This window comes from Primulina eburnea, chromosome 18 (genome assembly GCF_022965805.1).
Source record: "Primulina eburnea isolate SZY01 chromosome 18, ASM2296580v1, whole genome shotgun sequence".
Classification (NCBI taxonomy): Eukaryota; Viridiplantae; Streptophyta; class Magnoliopsida; order Lamiales; family Gesneriaceae; genus Primulina; species Primulina eburnea.
The window spans coordinates 24,946,570-24,967,611 of NC_133118.1; the positions used below are offsets into that span (position 1 = coordinate 24,946,570).

The 21,042-nt window shown below is 35.4% G+C and overlaps 2 protein-coding genes and 1 long non-coding RNA gene across 6 annotated transcripts; 2 read left to right on the forward strand and 1 right to left on the reverse strand.

Annotated features, from left to right (window-relative positions):
• Positions 1–3,073: 3,073 nt before the first annotated feature.
• Positions 3,074–4,493, forward strand: LOC140820130 (uncharacterized). Its single transcript, XR_012115351.1, has 3 exons — positions 3,074–3,599; positions 3,709–3,934; positions 4,050–4,493. It is a non-coding gene; the product is annotated as an uncharacterized lncRNA (long non-coding RNA).
• A 2,790-nt stretch (positions 4,494–7,283) lies between these two features.
• LOC140820064 (uncharacterized) lies at positions 7,284–8,431 on the reverse strand. Its single transcript, XM_073180372.1, has 3 exons — positions 8,323–8,431; positions 8,071–8,171; positions 7,284–7,883 (listed from the first exon to the last, which is right to left on the reverse strand). The coding sequence occupies exons 2-3, from the start codon at positions 8,071–8,073 to the stop codon at positions 7,617–7,619; spliced, it is 270 nt and encodes an 89-aa protein (XP_073036473.1). The 5' UTR covers positions 8,074–8,171; positions 8,323–8,431; the 3' UTR covers positions 7,284–7,616.
• Positions 8,432–15,606: 7,175 nt separating this feature from the next.
• Positions 15,607–20,579, forward strand: LOC140819591 (uncharacterized). 4 transcript variants are annotated; one of them, XR_012115241.1, is made up of 15 exons: positions 15,607–15,834; positions 16,184–16,336; positions 16,470–16,568; positions 16,947–17,048; positions 17,190–17,333; positions 17,712–17,806; positions 17,888–18,017; positions 18,094–18,246; positions 18,938–19,044; positions 19,128–19,179; positions 19,449–19,538; positions 19,630–19,714; positions 19,796–19,984; positions 20,167–20,231; positions 20,315–20,365. XR_012115241.1 is itself a non-coding variant. In XM_073179745.1 (14 exons), exons 1-14 carry the CDS (start codon positions 15,742–15,744, stop codon positions 20,402–20,404), a joined length of 1,458 nt encoding a protein of 485 aa, XP_073035846.1. In that variant the 5' UTR covers positions 15,607–15,741; the 3' UTR covers positions 20,405–20,579. The 4 variants fall into 4 exon arrangements, 3 of the variants coding, with proteins under 3 accessions (XP_073035846.1, XP_073035847.1, XP_073035848.1); XM_073179745.1 differs by lacking the exon at positions 19,796–19,984 and having other exon boundaries at positions 20,315–20,579; XM_073179746.1 differs by lacking the exon at positions 19,796–19,984 and having other exon boundaries at positions 18,142–18,246; positions 20,315–20,576.
• Positions 20,580–21,042: the final 463 nt, after the last annotated feature.

Consider the following 21,042-nt stretch of genomic DNA (forward strand, 5'->3'; position numbering starts at 1 on the left):
TATTCTTCACGAAGGATTACTTCGAGTTTCTTCCGCTTGGTTTAACCAAAACTCGATTTAATTTCATAGGTGTTAATATTCTTAGAACACGAGCTATTGCAGCTCATTGGAGAATGTGGTGTTCGAAATGTCTTCGAAGGCACTAACACACTCGATCCTTCACAAACCTAGGTAGCATAATAATTTAATTTGCAAGTTAAATGGGCTTTGATTTTGGGCTTTCAACTTAAGGGTAATTGGACCTAATTATATTAATTAAATTGGGCCCAATAACATTTAATTAATTAAAACATAAAATTTTATAGAATTAGTTTCCGTAAAATAATATTTTTGATCTTCTAAAACTCCTTGTTTGCCCAAAACCGGTTTCCCAAGAAAAATTGAGCTCGACTCGTAAAAATTAAATCATTTTTAGATCATATTAGGAAGCCTTGCTATTATTTAATTAAAAATACATATATTTGTCTTGGTCGTCCACAGTCTCCTTTCCCCTGCCTATTATAAAATCCTTAATTTCATGTAATCATGTCATATAATCATTTAACATGCAATCATATATTTAATCATATAGTAAATATCATGCTATCATTTAAAATCAATTTATTAAAAAAATCGAGCAATTAAAATAATTTTGCATGTATATGGTTTACGTGGACTGATTTTTCGGACGTTACATTGATAATGATATTATTCCTCAAGTCGTGTTCCGACAAATTTACTCACTAATGAAGGACTTGACCAATTCTGTTTCCAATGTCGAGGTCAAACATTTTGCTCAGACTATAGCTTTGATGGCTTCAAGAAACATATTATGCACGAGCTCTGTTCAATCAAGACAAACTTCAAGGTGGAAGCAGAAAAAATTGATACAAAGAAACAAGTCGCTGCAATGACTTGAGCTTTTAGGGCAAATTACCCAATTAAAGCATTATATGGAAGCACGGTTTGATCTCCTCTAGTCCACCATTGGCCGCCAGTTGCAGAAAGTTCTTGAATTCATGCAGCGTGGTAAGGACAGAAAGGGAGAAAAGAAGAAGCCAAATAGGTTGAGGATCGACGCGGGTTCGAGGAGGAAGCTAAAATTAAAATATTTGGTAGTGGCAATGGTTCGAGTTCATATTTTATACGATAGGATTTTTTATATATATATTGTAGGTGTAAATGGAAATTTTTTGGCACATGTAACAATGAAATTTTATTTAATCAATAAAATTAATTCTTTTCCATTATATCTCGTTTAAATTGTGTTCATGTAACTTTTGTATAAAATCCCAGTTTGGTTTTGTCATCACAAAAAAAGAGAGAAATTGTTAGAATATTTCTAGTACCCTAAATTTAGGTGATTAAAAAATAAACAATATGGAGTTTTCAGGATCAAGCTGCTCCATTATTATAATGTCATGTCTCTGGACCACTTGATCTTTTCAATCCGTTCAGATAGAACATCAAGAGATCAAGCCGTTAACGCAAGGAAGTAAAGCCACAATATTTCCAAACTGTAGTTGCAAGAGATCATTTTTCAATCGGACCATATCAAAGTTCTATATGTAGTGCAAGTGTTCAAACTGTTTAACTCCAACCATACTGCAAATGGTCTCATCTAAGTAAGTTCAAAGGATATTACTAGTCAAGTTGTGTTGGGTGCAATAATTGTCCCTGTTTGGTAGAGCGGTCGAACCGTGGTGCTTGAGCTGCTGTGCGGTTTAAAAGATTTGAGTTGGACCATTACCACCAGCGTTAGTTTTTGGTAAAGCGTCAAGCGCTCGGTCCTACAATTGATATCAGAGCCAAGGACACATGCTCGAATCTCATTGATTGCAAGGAGTGCAATTATTGGGAGAAAGATTGTTGGGTGCAATAATTATCTCTGATTGGTAGAGCGGTCGAACACTGGTACTTGAGCTGTTGTGCTATTTAAAATATTTGAGTTGCACCATTACTACCAGCTATAACTTTTGGTAAAGCGGCAAATGCTCGGTCCTACAAGTTGTTTTTGATAAAATATGATGGAACATTCTCCTACCAACTATGAATGAAAGAATGTTTCCAAATATGTCTCAAGTCAATCAAATTTTCAGAGACTTCTGTAGATAAAGACAAAAAAAAGGGAAATTAAATGACATTTGTTACAATGTATAATGATGAGAGTGTCTTAAGTCAATCAAATTCTCACTTTCATTTCAATTATATACATCATACACTCAATAATATGACAAATATAATGAATTATCAAGAATAAAAATACAATTTACGATAATACGATGCGAAGTACTTAAATAAACTATCACACAACTCAAAACTCAAATAAAACAAGAATAGTACTATCATCAATCTCGTTATGTTCTTGTGCTACGTTTGGTACTTTGGATTAGTGTAGGATAAATTTATTAGTCAAACGTTTGGTTCAGTTTTTACACCAGTGGGGATAACCATGGGCCCGTGAATCACGTACTGTAGAAACGTGAAAATGGAAGAATTCAATCCCAAAGTCAAGAAGGTATTCGTAGTCCCTATTTCTACAGTAGATGAGGAAGCTTGTCTCATTTCCTAAATTACCCTCCGCCCTACTTCACATCGTGGTTGCGCATTTCTCACTTATTTGTCACCATGGATTGAAAATGGCCGCCCTCCTTCTTCCAGGAGGGTTACTACATATCATCCATTGAAGTCCAGTTCGGCGTCTCAAATTGCTTATAAACTTCGTACTATCTGCAGGTAAATTATCTATTTCAAGGATTTGTTGTTATATTTCTGAACAACTATTTCTCTCACAAATTAATCACCTTGTCTTCATTTTCGGATTTAAATTTTAATTCCGTCACCGAGTTTTAACTTCAATCCAAAATTATAGGCTTCAATGGTGTATTCACCGTTGTCTACATTACTTTTGCATAATTCATATGTTCGTTTTATTTAATTGTAATAAAATTCTTACGATTTCTCATATCGCCGAAAGAGAGTAGTTACAAAACACAATTCCCTTTAATAATTGTGTTTTTGTTAACATTTAATTACTATTGTTGTTTTGTGCGACTGAGTAATAATGTCTGCTCGTTTTTTGAGTGTTGTGGGAAGACGGACATGAAACGTAGAAACCTTCTACTGGTTCTAATGGTACAACAACTGTTGTTTACCAACTTATTGATGTTATGTATTCTAATTCGACGACGTACGAGAATCGTTGCCCATCGACGTCGTCTCACTCGTACCAGACCAGTTTCCTATAGCATGACACAGAGAATCAATGCTCAATTTAGCCATTTGAATATGATTATTGATGCGAGTGATGTACAATGCGTGTTGAACTTGAGAATGAATCGAAACGCATTTGGAAGGTTGTGCTATCTTTTAACACATTTAGGAGGACTAACAGATTCTCGATATGTCCGCGTCCAAGAAAAGGATGCAATGTTTTTGTCTATATTGGCACACCACAAGAAAAATCGGGTAACCAGTCATGATTACATGCGTAATGGACGACAGTCAGCGCACATTTTCATGAAGTTATGCATGCGTTGTTGAAGTTGTATATGTTACTTCTTGTGAAGCCTACGCCTGTGGATGCTAATTGTGACATCTAACCTTGGAAATGGTTTGAGGTATTACGTTGTAAAGAAATTGATTTAGTTTTAAGTTTGTCCATCAATTTTTTTTAGTGAAACTAAGTATTGTTTGACAATTATTTACGTCGTTTCATTGTTTTGAAAGGGTTGTCTAGGTGCGTTGGATGACACTCATATCGGAGTACAAGTTCGGGCCAGAGACAAAGCCAAATACAGAACCAGAAAATGAAATATTGCGGTTAATGTGTTGGGGGTTTGTGATAGAAATATGAATTTCATTTACGCTCTTACTGGATGGGAGGGGTCTGCCGCAGACACCAGGGTTTTAAGAGATGCATTAACTCGGGATGATGCATTCAAGGTTCCAAGAGGTTATATGTGAATGAGTTTGTTGTCTATTTCTGTCTACTTTTTAATTTCTGCCAACATTTACCATTAAAGCTTGGCCCTTTAAGAATAATTATGTCGTACGTAACCGTTGTGCAGGGTGTTATTATCTTTGTGACAATGGATACGCTAATGCCGAGGGTTTTTTGACTCCGTACAGACGACTAAGATATCATAGGGATGCTTGGGGCAATCGTGCGTCCGCACCACAAGATCACAAGGAGTTATTCAATTGGAGGCATTCACAAGCAAGAAATATTATTGAAAGAGCATTCGGTTTGTTGAAAAAGAGATGGGCTATCCTTCGAAGTCCTTCGTTCTACCCCTTGCATGTTCAAAACCAAATAATTCTTGCTTGCATTCTATTACATAATTTCATTCGTAATCAAATTCCCGATGATCCTTTAGAGGAATACGAAGATGAAGTTGGCAGTCCCATTCACGAGACACAAAATGAGTACATAAGCAGTTTTGAGTCGTCGAACGAGTGGGTTAATTGGCAAGATCAGTGCGCAATGTCCATGTGGAACACCTACATTTAACTATTCCTTCTTGTAATATGTGATTGTCTGGGGCTGCACATCTTTACATTGTTTATCTAAATCTGATGTTGTAGTTGTTTTAGAGCAATAAGTGTAATTGACGAAACTTTCTGTGAAGCACGTTGTATATGCCACTGAAATATTTTAATGTACCATTTTCGCCTTTGATGTTACATTTTAAGATTGTCAGTGAATACTACTACATGTACTTATGATGTTGATTTAATGACAGAATTCTCCACCGAGCTTTCGTGTACTCATGGACAGTGTAGCTACTTCTGGTAGCCGCAGTGCAAGTTGCAAGCAACCGGAGAAGACACGGCGAAGTTGGAGTGGCCGTGAAGAAGATGTCTTAATACAGTCGCTGAAAGATGTAATGACAAAGGGTTGGAAAAGCGAGAATGGTTTCAAAGCGGGTTACTTGACTTTGTTGGAGAATGCAATGCAGAAAGCAATACCAGGAACAAATATACGTGGGAATCCTCACATAAATTCAAAAATACACGTATGGAAGAAAACATATAGTACTTTGGTGACGTTGTTATCTAAGAGTGGTGTCGGTTGGAATGATACTGATAACACAATCGATGCTACAGACGAGACTTGGCAATCAATTCTGAAGGTATGTACTCTAAAATACTTTGAACTTAAGTTAAAAATGTGTACACAATACTCGTTCGCTTCATGTTTGATGCAGCATGACCCAAGTTTTAGAGCAATGCGGCATGAGCAATGGATGCATTTCAATGATTTGGGTGAAAATTTTTGGAAACGATCGAGCTACTGGGGAGCACTCAAAGAATTTTGAGAATGCGTTACAACAAGTTCTTAAACTTGGCGAAGACAATCCAAACGAAGAGTTCATTGGTGAGACTCGTACCTTTATCCCTTTCAATGGTGCTGACGATTCCATATCTGAGACGCATACGCCAACGTCTAAAACAAATGCAGGTACATCTTCGAAAAGTAAGAAAAGGAAGCACACGAGTGACCATGATGCATCAATAGTCGAAGCAATCAACAACCTCGCGCACATAACGAAAGACACGATGTCACAACTGATCAAGGAAATTTCCGCGGAGGACAAAATTTCTGATGTGCAAGATTCGGTTTTGGATGCATTGCAGGGTCTTACAGAGCTTTCAGAAGATGAACAAGTTGTTGCAGCGAAGTTGTTGTTCAACAACCATAACGACTTGGCATTGTTCAAAAGACTTGGCGAGCGTGGAAGAATTTGCTTGGTTAAGAAGTTATTGCGTGGTGACTAGGGGTCAAAGATTTATGTTTGTTTTGGAACAATGGGTTTTGATTTTGTGATGAAGATGAACTTAGTTTTCGTAATGGTCGGTGATGGAGCTGTTGTAATCTCATATTTTGTTCCTCATTGTCGAAGATGGAGATGTTGTTAGCTCTTTTTTTGTGAACTGCTTCCTGTGTGCTCTATTTTGTTAAGTACAACACTGTAATTTGTAATGAATTGTATTGTATACCCTTGTGCAATTCCATATAATTTTTATGATATTCCTACTACGTTTTTCTTGCTCCAAATATAAATTTTCCATTTGACATTCCAACACTGATTAATAGCTAACAACCTATTCGTAATATTTTATTTTCTTGTGCAAAATATTATGACATACAATTCATTATCGTACGAAGACATCTTCGTTCAGTACTGTAATTCCAATAACTTAAATTCAAAGTTCAACACTTCTGAGATGTGGAATTTAGAGATGTGTTGTCCAACAAAAACACAAGTGAACTAGCATTGGAATTAGTCATTTACAGCCAACTACATTTGCCACAAAAACACCTTCACATTGTTGGACAGTACCTACATGGACATGTAATACATACTACATATAATGTGTGCAGAAATGACAAACAAGTACACACTTCTATATACATTTAGCCAAAATCCACAGTTCATCATCATACTGTAACTTAGTCGGTGAGAACAAAATAAGGGTGGTGCCATATCTGCACAGAATTTAGAGATGTGTTTTGGACTGTTTTTCCTTTGACTTGCTGTTGTTTCCAAGCTTCAATTTGACATCTTCATTCGTTTCTGGAGCATGACATTCACGGACTGAAGCATGCACGGAAGCTATGTGACACAATTTTTGCTTCTTCTTACCCTTTTCGTAAACATCTACAAGTTGATCAGCAGTTACCAACTTTGGCTGACTATCAGCTACTTCCTTGTCACTGCACGTAAATGTTTCATCATCAGAAATCAGATCAATTACAGGTACCTGGTACTTGCTGCTCACAGTTTCTTCGGAGCAATTTGGGTAACATGCAGACCTTGTGCACAACATGAAGAACCCCTATACTATGTTGAGTCTCCCGTTGTATCATACTAAGCATGCTTCCTATTTATAACAACAAGGATTTATTTACTAAATTCCTCCAACTACTTGTATTCAGTAAGCTGCCTGGCGTAGATATTGCAATGATGCATATCTTCAGTAGGTCAACACCTACCGAATAATATGCAACTACTGGACCTAAAATTATTACACTGCAACAGGTAACAATGAAATAAGTTTTTTTAAATTATTTTCACTTCTTAATGCAGACACCCACTTCACTGTTTTTGACAACTGTACATAAGTAAAGGATGCATGTTACCAACATAAATTGGCGAGCGTAGAAATTGCGTACCAAGTGAATTAATAAGCGGAGAACAAAATTTACTGTTTACTCCACATGAAGTTAAGAAACAACCGACACATATAGTTTACAGAAGAAATTGTAACTACAGAGATATATGATACATTTAGAATTTGAATGGTTAAGGAAAGTATACGCCAATTCTCATACCTACATCAGAGAACTTTGTGTCATACAATGACTTGTGTTTCTTTGACATGTAGAGAAGAATGTGCAGTAGGCAACACTTGGACATATATGTTAGTTTGTTGTGTTGTTTCAGACAGGGCAATTTAAGACTACAAGTACCGTTCAAACAATAATTTTTAAAATACGAACGAAGCTTGGTGTACAGAATTTTCTATGGAACAGAATTAATTTCCAAATCCTTCAACAACTTTCCAATATCCTCGGATAACTTCTCCATTTTCATACCTATGTTGCGATTCTCACGACGTAAATCAAATAATTACTTCAGGAGATCAACTAATTTCTTACTTTCATTTGTTCTCCGAGCAATATGTTCAGCTGTAGTAGATGCGGAGCTACTGGATTCGTTTAAATCTGAGACGTCAAACGGTTCTTTAACGGACAAATTAAAGGCTTCCTCGGCAGCTTTTCTACTTTCGTAACTTTTGTAACAAGCACCAGGAAAACGATAAACTTGGGCATTGGCATCAGGCCATCTATCGTACACTCCAGCCTTCCTTCCGACGAACACGACGTATGTTTTGGGCTGCGTTGAACAGAACATAGATTATAATTTTAAAGCCAAATATGTACATAGAAAAAAATTTATTCAAGTTTACAGAGTACATGGAGTTAATTAATATAACAAATATCACATTTTAAGGTAAATATGATGTTCTCAGATCATAAACTCGGACACATAAACATAATATGCAGAGAAAGGAAAAAATCACCATCGCATAGACTTTCAGACGGAGTGCATCGTTTCGTCCTGTGAAATTTTCTTCGAGAGATGCTTCGACGGTGTAATTCCAGAAATCAACGGTCGGCAAACCTGAAAATGTTACTTCTCGAAGACACAAAGGAATCAAATTTAACAGAAACAACAACGAGTTAAAGACTTTCTTTGAACTTCCGCTTTTCAACAACTCGGGAACTCAAAAAAATGGAGGAACATTTTTTGGTAACCCATCACCATCACTTACTTTGAAATTTCTTCTTCTGTTGTACATCGGATGTGAGATCTAAGAAATGCAAAAAACCAGCAATTAGTGAGAGAGTAGTTGGGAAGACTTTGGAGTGAAAAAGAGAGGAAGCGTGTTATGTTTTGTGAAAGGGGTAAAGTTGGAAATGTAAATATTGTACTATTATTTATCCACATGGAATCCCTAGAACCAAACAGAAACTGATTTCAAACCCTTGTACTAAATGTCTACGTACTCAAGTTTCTTATCCCTTCTATTATCTTCAGTTTAGTAATCTCATCATACGTATCAAACGGTGCCTTGATGTACTAACGAGTCTTATTGAGATAGGTTTTTTGTACGAAATAAAATAAACAAATTTCAATTCTATAATGTCAGGGAAAATCAATTTAATATTAAGTTACAAAAAACTATATGACAAAGTATGGACACTAAATGAGTGTCTAATATACAGAAATTCAGGCATTATTCTTTTAATTACATACTGGCAAGGGCCTTCACTCCTAATCTTTATTAATATAAAATTGATTAGATTTATTAATCATAACAAAAATTAGTTTAAAATTATATGCATAGATGTGTTCTATTTACTAGTAGATATCGTACGCGGCTGTTGCTCTTCGGCGCTACGGGCTCGACCCGCTCCTATCCACCCTGGGGCACCATAGCATGGACATACTAGATGTAAGCACTCTCTTTTTCGGGGGCTGTGCCGCTCTCTATTTCGATTGATACGCAGTTGAGGAGGTCGATCACGAACAACATATATATGTATACACACATATATATAATGTATTGTTTACTACCAATTCTTTTATAGGGATTTAATTCTTTATTTCTCTTCTGATTTTAGTTTATTGGTTTCATTCAATATTGAGCATTTCAAACATAATTTCCAAATACACGGTTACATAATTGCACATACAAAATAATTTAAAAAATATTTAATTTTCTTTATAATGACGCACAACAATGAAATTTATAATTAATTTTTTATTTTATATTCTTTTAATTATTATAAAATTTTCTAATATTTGGTTTAAATATGATGCTAATTGTTTCACACCAACTAAATTAATATAACAAATTATCTTATGGTGCACTTGGGAAATGAATTTGAATATGAATAGATTTAATTAATTTTATTGTTTACAGTAAATTAATATATTAAATTTAAATAACACACTTATTTATTTATACATTAATAAAACAAAGTAGAATGTATTTTGAATGACATCAGTATTAGGTGAATTTGAAATTCATCGTTTTTGACATGAAACATTATATAAACATATAATGTGAATGTGAGTTTACATAATTGATTTGTTATTAAATAATAGTTAATTTAAATAATCGAAAAAAATCAATAATTAAGAATGTAAAATAAAATAATTCCTCAAAATTTCAGTATATGAGCGTGTTCGGATTTTTAGAGAAAACAAAGAATATAAATTGACCGACTTATAAAAAATTAGTATTTAATTTACATCATAAATAATCAAAATATTTTGAATTAGTCCAATCTATTAATATTATTTTCAAATTTGTATGTCCTACTAAAAATTTGAGATATATTTTATTACAAGTTAGACTTCCATCTATTATTAATATTTTATATAACAATGAAAATTGTCAATGTTATTTTTCTTTGCATATTAGATAAATATCTGAGATAACTCAATAACATACGAACCACGCTAGTCAGGTTCAACCAATGTTCTTAAAAGTATTGGTAAAAATAAAAATCCATAATTATTTTTTAAACGCTCAACCAAATCTAACGCACAAGATATTATTATTATTAATAATAATAATAATAATAATATTTATGTGAAAGAAGATGAACATGCTTATGTGGCAAAGAAATGACTCACCTCACCACTCTATCCACATTCTTGACAATTACTTATTATATGAACTCTATTTGAATATATACATACATAAAAACTGTTACGTGCATATATTACTTTGTTGAATTTTGAGATTTTTAAAAAAAATCGTGAAGAAAAAATATATATTAACTTCTCGTATTTTTAAATCTTAAACACACATGTTTTCAAAACTTTAGCTTACACACATTTATCTGTATGTGTTTTCAATCAAAATTTAAAAAAAAAAAAACAGAAAGTTGAGTCGGTCTCTTGTGAGACGATCTCACGAATCTTTATCTGTGAGACGGATATCTCTACCGATATTCACAATAAAAAGTAATATTCTTAGTATTGAGCTTTGATCAGTGTATTCCATAGTCGATTGTTGAATGAAGATCAAGCTGAGTTTTGTAGGCTAAGGAGTAGAAGAGATAGACTTAGTAGGATATATGTAATGGGCTGGGCCAATATGATTAGTGCGCCGGTTATTAGTTTAGGCTATTAATAACAGCTGAGAATTCAGTTGGAAGTATTCTTCTTCGTCTGAATTAATCAGTTAGTTCTGGAAAACTTGTAAAGCTCTCTTTGTTCATCAATAAAGCTTTGCTCCGAGTTCTAAAGTGGATGTAGGCATTACAAGCCGAACCACTATAATTCTTGAGTCTCTTTCCTTACTGTAATTGTGTTGATCATATTTCGGTCATTCAGTGTTTTGATTAGTGCCCTCTTGATTGCTTACTTGAAGCTTGAAGCTGGTGAAAGAGTCAAGTTTCACGACAAACTGAGAGCATAGGTTCTTGGGGCTTCTCGGTGATAATTTCTTTCAAGAATGGGAATCACTCACGTAGAGATTGAAAGATTTGATGGCAAGACAGATTTCTAAATATGGCGTAAGAGGATGAAGGTAATTCTGGTACAAATGAAGGTTGCCAAAGCTCTTGAAGGGGAAAAACAGTTGCCACTAACACTCACACCCGATCAGAAGGCAGAGATCCTAGAGCAAGCGTACAACACCTTGATTCTGCATCTAAGTGATCGTGTCCTACGTGAAGTTGACAAAGAAACCAACACGGCAGGAGTATGGCTGAAACTCGGAAAGCTATACATGACAAACACACTCTACAACCGAATTCATCTCAAAGAGCAATTATTCGGATTCAAGATGATGGAAGAAAAAACCATTGAAGACAATCTTGATGAATTCAACAAGATTATTATCACTTTGGAAAATCTTGAAATCAATATTGAATATGAGGACAAAGTACTACTGATCATGAATGCATTACCGAAATCTTATGAGATCTTTGTTGACACGATGGAATTCTCAAGAGACAGCATATCTCTTGATGAAGTCGTGACTGCCATTAAAGCAAAAGAAAATCAAGAAAGGAAGGTAAGGAATGAAGAAGATGGTGAAGGATTGATAATGAGAGGAAGAACAGATAAGAGATTCAATTCGCACAAGAAGAGGAGTAGAACTAGATCTAAATCTCGAACAAGATTGAAATGCTTCCTCTGTCATAAAGAAGGGCACTTCAAGCGAGATTGCCCTGAGAGAAAACACAAAGGAAAAGCAAAAGAAACCGAGTCAAGCGATCTTACAATTCTCTCAGATGGATATGAGAGCTCTGAGGTACTAACAGTCACTACATCACACAATGATAAAGACATGATACTAGACTCAGGATGCACATACCACATGACTCCAAATAATGAGTGGTTCGAGCAACTAAACAACTATGAAGGAGGTAAAGTGGTAATGGGTAATGATGCCGAATGCACCATTGCTGGAATTGGATCGATAAGGATCAGAATGAAAGATGGTACATGTAAAACACTCACTAATGTGAGATATGTACCAGGTCTGAGGAGAAACCTTATATCACTCGGAAGCTTAGATGGCAAAGGCTATTTCTACAAAGCAGTTGGTGGAACAATCAAAGTAAGTTTTGGATCCCTTGTCATTATGAAATGAATCAAACAAAATGGCCTGTATGTGCTGCAGGGCGAAACAATTATTTCATCTTTGAACTTAGCCACAGAAACTCTACCTGATATGACTAGAGTTTGGCACCTGAGGCTTGGACATATAAGCCAAAGAGGAATAGATGAATTAAAAAGACAAGGTGCTTTTGGAAATGATGAAGTGAATAGGCTGAGCTTCTGTGAACATTGTGTACTTTGAAAACAAACTAGAGTAAAGTTCCAAACTTCAAAACACACAACCAAAGGGACAGTAGACTATATACACTCGGATATTTGGGGGCCTGCAACTGTCAATACACTAGGTGGAGCCAAATATTTCATCACCTTCATTGATGACTATTCGAGGAAAGTGTGGCTATATGTTCTAAAACAGAAGACTGAAGCTTTCAAAACCTTCAAGCAATGGAAAGCATTAGTTGAAAACCAAACAGGAAAGAAAATCAAAACACTCCGGACAGACAATGAACTTGAATATCTCAGTGATGAATTCACAGAATACTGCAAAGAACATGGCATAGCAAGACATCGAACAGTTAAGCACACTCCTCAACAAAATGGTATTGAGGAAAGGATGAATAGAACCATTCTAGAAAGAGTCTGATGCATGTTAAAGTTTGCAAACTTAGGAAAGAATGTTTGGGGAGAAGCAGCTTCTACAGCTGTTCACCTGATCAATAGAGCACCATCAACTGCACTAAATTTCAAAACAATAGAAGAGATGTGGTCTGGAAACAAATCTGATTACTAAAATCTGACGATTTTTGGGTGTCCTGCCTATGTACATGTGAATGAAGGAAAGCTTGAATCAAGATCCAAGAAGTGCATATTCTTGGGGTATCTTGATGGAACCAAAGGATATAGATGTTGGGCCAAAGTTGGAGCTAAATCTAAACTCATAACAAGCAGGGATGTTATTTTTAATGAACAAGAGATGTTGAATGAGAATGCTCCTCAAAGCGTTATAGAACGTGCAGATGTAGATAAGGACAATCATGGAGCATCTGGAAATGAAGAAAAAATTGCATCCACAATAAAGAAAGAGGCAACACAAGTCTATACAGAAGAAGATCTTAATGAACAAAAAGACTTAGGTCATTATCAGCATGCTAGGGATAGACAAAGAAGAAATGTAAAGCCTCCCAACAAGTTTGGATATGATGAAGTTACTGTATATGCACTTATGTCGGCAGCAGACTTCATGAGCAATGAACCAAGGACTTACAATGAAGCTATGGACAGTGACTTAAGTCAACTATGGAAAAGTGCTATGGATGAGGAGATGAGATCTCTGGAAAAGAATGACACCTGCGTTCTAGTCCAAAAACCGAAGAACCAAAGGATCATTGGTAGCAAATGGATATACAAGCTAAAAGAAGGAATCCCAGGGGTTATGGATCCCAAACACAAAGCCAGACTAGTTGCTAAAGGGTATGCACAACAAGAAGGCATAGACTTTAAAGAAATATTCTCTCCGGTAGTGAAACATACATCAATAAGAATTTTGCTGTCAATGGTGGTCCATTATGATCTGAATTTAGAGCAAATGGATGTCAAGACAGCTTTCTTGCATGGTAACCTGGAGGAGACAATCTACATGACTCAACCCGAAGGCTATGTATTGGAAAAGGACAGGGATAAAGTGTGCCTACTGAAAAAATCTCTATATGGCCTTAAACAAGCACCCAGACAATGGTACTTGAGGTTTGACAAATTCATGACCGAAAATGGGTTTAAAAGAAGCTCTATGATGCATGTTTCTATTCTAAACATGCTCAAGGTAATGGAGTAATCTATCTGATTTTATATGTTGATGATATGTTCATAGCAAGTAAAAAGCAAAGTACCATATGCAATCTAAAAGCACTACTGGCAACTGAATTTGAAATGAAGGACATGGGCCAAGCATCAAAAATTCTGGGAGTGGAGATTCATATAAACAGACCAAAGGGAACACTTCACATTACACAGAGCAGCTACATCAAGAAAGTCCTGAATCGGTTTAACGTGGCACAAGCCAAACAGGTTATAACTCCGATAGGAGCTCACATAAAGCTATCGGTTGCACAAAGTCCAGAAACAGAGGATGGTATCAAAGAAATGAAAATAATACCATATGCCAATGCAGTCGGGAGCATAATGTATGGAATGGTGTGTACACGGCCAGATCTTGCATATGCATCGAGTCTAATCAGTAGATTCATGTCAAATCCTGGATCAGAACATTGGCAGGCTGTTAAGTGGATACTTAGGTATCTGAAGGGCTCTCAAGATATTGGCCTAACTTACACAAGCAGGTGGAGTGAAAGAGAGAAGATTGAAGGATATTTGGACTCATACTTTGTTGGTGATCAAGACAGAAGGAAGTCGCAAACATGTTAAGTCTTTACTCTTTATGGTAATACAATAAGCTGGAAAGCAAGTCTTCAACCTATAGTAGCTCTTTCAACCACTGAGGCAGAATATGTGGCTGCACTGAAGCTTCTAAGGAGGCGTTATGGATTAAAGGCATAGTGGAAGAAATAGAAGACATAAAAGCTGAGGCTTCTGTATGGTGTGACAGCCAAGGGGCAGTTCAATTAGCCAAGAATCCAATACACCATGAAAGAACAAAACATATAGATGTGAGGCTTCATTCATTCGAGACGTTATAGCAAGCGGAAAAGTCAATATCAAGAAGGTGCCAACTGACGACAATCCTTCTCATATGTTAACTAAAGTAGTTGTTGAAGACAAATTTAAACATTGTCTAGCTCTACTTAAAGTTGACAAACCTCCTTGAGGCAAGGAGTTATCTGAACTCGAGGAGCAGAGGAGAAGATGAAATAATGATCAGGAGGAGATTTGTTGAGCTTTGATCAGTGTATTCCATAGTCGATTGTTGAATGCAGATCAAGCTGAGTTTTGTGGGCTAAGGAGTAGAAGAGTAGGCTTAGTAGGATATATCTAATGGGCTGGGCCAATATGATTAGTGGGCCGGTTATTAGTTTAGGCTATTAATAACAGCTGAGAATTCAGTTGGAAGTATTCTTCTTCGTCTGAATTAATCAGTTAGTTCTGAAAAACTTGTAAAGCTCTCTTTGTTCATCAATAAAGCTTTGCTCCGAGTTCTAAAGTGGATGTAGGCATTACAAGCCGAACCACTATCATTCTTGAGTCTCTTTCCTTATTGTAATTGTGTTGATCATATTTCGGTCATTCAGTGTTTTGATTAGTGTCCTCTTGATTGCTTACTTGAAGCTTGAAGCTGGTGAAAGAGTCAAGTTTCACAACACTTAGTATAAAAAGTAATATTTTTTCTTGGATGATCCAAATAAAATATTAGTCTCACAAAATACGACCCATAAGATATCTCACACAAGTTTTTATTTTTGCCAAAACTGTATATTTTTAATTACCAAACCCTTACGTGTCATTTGGACTCGGAGTAAATTACGTCCAGTGGATAATTGGAGAAACGCCTATACTATGAAAGGGAAAGAAAGTAGCATTTTCAAGCTTCCAACTATATACTAGAAATCTCACTCACCGAAACCCATAATTTAATTTCTCCCAACACAGAGAGATGAAAGGAGAAATGAAATTAGACAGGTGGGGTTACGAAGTAAGAACTTGTTCAGATGCTTGTATGTCGGCCATCAATTCATACTATCAGCAGGTAAAAATATTGGTAAATGTTAGTGTAGTTTCTTTTTGTTTCGTGAGAGTTGTTTTCTTGATGTTAATTGTTGTCTAGTTCTTTGATTACTTGAGGGTTATTTTATTTACGTTGTTTACTGTGTAGTTCTTTGATTGCTTGAAAGATATTTTCTTGTTCTTTTTTTTGTTTAGTTTTTTGGTTTCTTGAATGATGGTTTCTAGATGTTATTTGTGGTGTAGCTCTTTGATTCCTCGAAAGGTCTTTTTTGAAATGTTATTTATTGTGTGGTTCTTTGATTGCTTGATAGATTTCTGTCCATTTTGCGGTTCTTGAAATGGATGAGTTCTTGAATTTGCGTTTATCATAGGTGCTTGGTTATGGGAGAAAAAGGTCTGTGATATTGGATGCTCCGAGAAGCGATCCACAATGTGTCCTTGGAAACATTTTGGCAGCTCATTTTCTCTGCTCTGCGGATTCATCTCGTGCTGCGCCGTTCATTGATGCAGCAAAGTCTTGTCTCGTATATATCTTGTCTATTCAATATTATTAATGGGTTTGGTTTTGGTTTCTCATAATTCATCTTTTCTTGCTTTCTGGTGCCAATTATTTTCTTTTATCTTCTTAATAATGGATGGTTTTTTTAACTTGGACAGAATCGTGCTAGTTCGTATGAGAAGGCCGTGTTTGATGTTGTGCTGTATTTAATTTCTCCGAATAGAGACGATGATCTGGCTGTGGAGTTGCATTCTAAGGTTACTACTAAATCTTGATTACTATGTTTCCCTTTTCTTTGTTAGTTGTCCTACATCGGTTGGAGCTAGCTTTTGGGATTGAGATAGGTCCAAGTCTCAGTGGACTGTCCATAGTTGGGTCACTCGTTTTGCCATAAAATACCTGGGAGTTGAATATATGGTCTTGGACAATCCTCCGCCCTTGATCAACCCAAGTCTCAATCTTAACATTATATAGTTTATATCTTGTTCATTGAGATTTTTTCAATTTATCGTATCAGTATGGTGGGGTTATTATTGAAGTTTTCAGACCGCTTTGGATGGTGAAATTAAAAAATATAAATATCTTACATAGTCAGTAATCATGATTTAAGGTTCTTTCTATTGGCTTTGTTACAGCACTTACAAGATTTCCCAAGAGATCTTGTATCGCTTAAGAGAGCTCAAATTATATGCTTTTATATGGGTCGACCGGATCTATCTCTTAAACTTGTAGAACAGGTACTTATCGAAGTTATGGTTAAACAAATATCGTAGGTGACTTCATTTCCCCTCGTGATTTTGACAGACAACTGTTTCAGAAACAGATCAATAAAAGATGAAATCAGACCTCCTAATTTATAAAACTAATTCTTGTAACAGGTCCTGCCAATTAATGGGAATGAGAATTATATATACGGCATGCTTGCCTTTCCTTTATTAGAGCTTGGCAGAATGGAAGATGCAGACGAAGCTGGAAAGAAGGGATATGTGATCAATAAGGATGACCCTTGGTCACAACATGCTGTAAGTTTGCCTGGGTTCGTCGTCTTTTATTCAATTTATAGCAATAAATTTGGATCGCATCATCACTTATCCATTTTCACCTTTTTTTTAAAAAGAATATTTAGTATAGAATGATTTTTTTTCATTTTAACATGAGATTTGAATTTTCATTGGATACATTATTTAATCATGGTCGTTGAAAATTCTTTTGGCTTTCTTAATGCACCAGTTTTTCATATATTTTAGTTCAACTTGAAGCATCATTAACTTGTATATGGAATGTGACATTCCTACATTGATAAAATTTACTTGTAGCAAGAATAATTATTGCTTGATTGTCCGATAAAAGCTTTGTACTTCAATGGACTCTCACAGGATCATAGTATTTTCTTTATGCAGCTTTGCCATGTTTACCAGTTTGATTGTCGATTCAAGGAAGCAGTGGAATTCATGGAAGACTGTGCAAGATCATGGAATTCTTTATCGTCTTTTATGTTTGTGGATATTCACAAAAATCATATCATTATTTTCTACTTAGCTTTTGCATTCAGATTTTAAAGATGCATTTTTATTAGGTTGACACACAACTGGTGGCATGTTGCTCTATGCTACTTAGAAGGCCAGGCTCCAATGACTAAAGTACGAGATGTTTATGATCATTGTATCTTGAAAGAACTGGAAAGAAGTGATGCCGTGCCTGCAGAGGTGTACCTAATGCTTTTCTTTTATGGCAATTTAGTTTTTCGTCATTTAGAATATACAATTGGGTCTATTCATGCAGGTCTACTTAAACGCTGCTGGTCTGTTACAATTGGGTCTATTCTTGCAGGTCTACTTAAACGCTGTTGGTCTGTTACTGCGTGTATATGTCCGTGGTGAGCTTGATGCATTTGGTGACCGGCTAAGGGTTTTAGCTATTAATCTAACAAACCAAGTGAGTAGCCACTCTCATCATCTTCTTATCTCTCTCAATTTTTTATTTAAAAAAACGCAGAAATTAGTTTGTTTTCCATTGGAGAAAAAAATAGTAGGCATCGATGGAAGAGAGGGTGAAACAAAGAGGCTTATACACCGAACTTGTTTGATCTGTTTATCTTTATTTTTTGAAAGTTGATATTTCATGTTTGTATTTGAGACTTTTTTATATTAGTATGTCAGATGTGGTATAATAAGGCTCCGTTTGGTACGTGTGATAGAATAAGTAAATTATTAATAATTAGAGTGATTAAAAAATGAGATATGGATTAATAGTATGGTGAGATAAATAACATGGTGTTTGGATGATTTTAAAATGATGGATTAATTTTGTAAATTTTATTGTAATGACCAAAATGTCCCAAATGCTAATTAAATATATATTCTTCAAATAATTGGATAGATAATTAAATATTTATAATTATAATTTGTAGTGTGTTGATAACTTATCCCACTTAATTTGTTAGATTAATAATCAAATAATTAATCATAAAATTAGGTCTTAAACCGGGTCAAAATGATTATTAATATATCTTAAAATTTAACCAAACATTAGATAACTATGTGATTATTCATCTATCCTTATTTAATCACATCAACCAAACACACCCTAATAGTATGACTATTTGAACATGAACCACACACTTTAGGCATTTTGGTTTCTGGAGTGGCACCTTGATATCTTGATAGTGTGGGCTTTATCATTTACTGGAGAATTCAACAAAGCTGAAGATCTTCTCAAGGGCTCGAAAACGAGGTGCGGAGATCTTATTCTTCTCTCCCATGGTTTTTGTTGCACACAAATCTAGTATCTGATCTGATGTGTATTTATTTATGTAGAGTTTCTATGATGAGCGAGAAGAAACAACAATTAATGCTGAGGGGACTCTCGGTTCGTTTCCTTTCTTTTCTTTTTTCTTGCATTTGAAGTGTGCCCAATTGTGCGCCGTCCTGAGAATTGCAATCAGTGGTTGTTTCTTGTTAATTATCTATATTCAATCCGGCATTTTGATTCTTCATTAGATGTCAGTAGAATGGACTCGATGAACGATTGTTTAGACATATTCAGCGAGCTTTGAACTTTAAATACTCGTCTTAAATGGGGAATAGCCAGTGAACATTTTCCTTTAGAGTCTTGCTAATATAAACACACCATTTTAGCTTGCAGAATGTCTCTTTAAGTACGGGAAGGGAGACTATGAGCAGGCACTGGAATTCCTTGGATATGAATTCGATGCTGTTAACTTTAAGGTACCATGACAAATACACCCGAGTTCTTATTTTTAACCGTATTTTAATGTATCCTGGTCGGGAAAATATCCATCTATCGTTGTTGTGCTAGATAATCGGGGCATCTGATGAACAGCTTGATGTATTCACTGAAGTATATATCAGTTTGCTTCTTAATACCGGGAAACCCACAAAAGGTACGAATTGAGAGCTTGACTGCTCAAGTTGAATAAAATAAATCAAAGGTTTGGACTTAAATTAGTTGTTGTGTCATGTAGTTGAAAACAGTGTGAGCACTAACAGCTCGACATTCATGGTTAAAAGATACTCGAGCTCGACTCTAGTAATTGCCTAAGCCAAGATTTGACTGAGTTTCTTGCGACTGGCTCGACCTAGCAGCAATCTGTTTACTCTTTGCCAGTTAGGTCGTAATTGGCCTGGTCAAATCCAGGCAGAAAATGTTTAAAGTATGTAAATTTTCCTATAAAATATTTCTATTTTGTATCAAAAAACTAAAAATAGTTAAAAATTTATATTTTCCGCACCTAAAAATACTTCTTCGTTTTTTGTCATCTGATTATGAACTGGTCAAGTCCCTGCTCTCTGTTTTGGATTAGTTTACTAAACTCATTTCTTATGTACCTTTTAGCAATCCAAGGTATTGAAAAGCAATTGAAGAAGCGGGAAGGCGCGCCATTCTGGTGGTGTCTCTTGGTATGTATCGTCTTTGATGTTTTCGCAGTATTTGTTCTTATAAACACAATCTAGGTCCGATCGTCGTCGATTTGATGATATAGGAGAAGGCTTCTTTAATGTTGGGAAGGGCAGAAGAAGCTGCAAGCTATGGCAGGAAAGCCAGGGAATTAGAAGCCGCATATTTCACTTAGATAACGGGTGTAGAATTGTGTTCCCATGTACATTATAGTCTTATAATCTCTAAATAAGTGTTATCGGATTTATTCATCTTTTTATTGTTGTGCAATCGGTTTTCTCGTGTCTAAAACACATCGAAAGTTTTAAATTTTTTATTTGACTTTCAATTAATGTCTTTGGACACTTGTACGGTTTAAAACACTAAGAACATTCATTGGGTGTTAGTAAATTTACCTTTAGCGAATTTACGACTATGCGCCAACTATTTCAGGATTAACGGAGATAGTTCTTTTTATATTCTCTACGAACAATTTTCTTGAACTCTTTTTTTCATATCTCCTAACCTGGTCTACGACTGGAACAATTGTTCTTCGTTTTCAACATTTGAAAGCAAAAATTAAAAAACAGCTCAACCCTCAAACTTTTTTAAGTGACCGAATTCTTGAGATAATGTGGAGATGTTTTCGAAAATTGAGAGGCTTGTGGAGGCTAAGGTTGTGGCCTCCTTACCTTAATATTGAATTATAACCTAATTTTCATAATTGTAGATTTATTAATTAATATTAATGAGCTTGATTAATTGGACTGATCCAACTAGTTTAATTCATTAAAATATATTAAAACTTTAATTATTTAGCATGTTGGACTTGAA

What these genes read in the sequence shown, in the direction of transcription:
- LOC140819591 (XM_073179745.1), top strand. Translation starts at nt 15,742, where the DNA reads ATGAAAGGAGAAATGAAATTAGACAGGTGGGGTTACGAAGTAAGAACT. An exon ending in CTCTTAAACTTGTAGAACAG is followed by an intron (nt 17,049 to 17,189) that starts GTACTTATCGAA and finishes TTCTTGTAACAG; the next exon opens with GTCCTGCCAATTAATGGGAA. An exon ending in CTCAAGGGCTCGAAAACGAG is followed by an intron (nt 19,045 to 19,127) that starts GTGCGGAGATCT and finishes TTATTTATGTAG; the next exon opens with AGTTTCTATGATGAGCGAGA.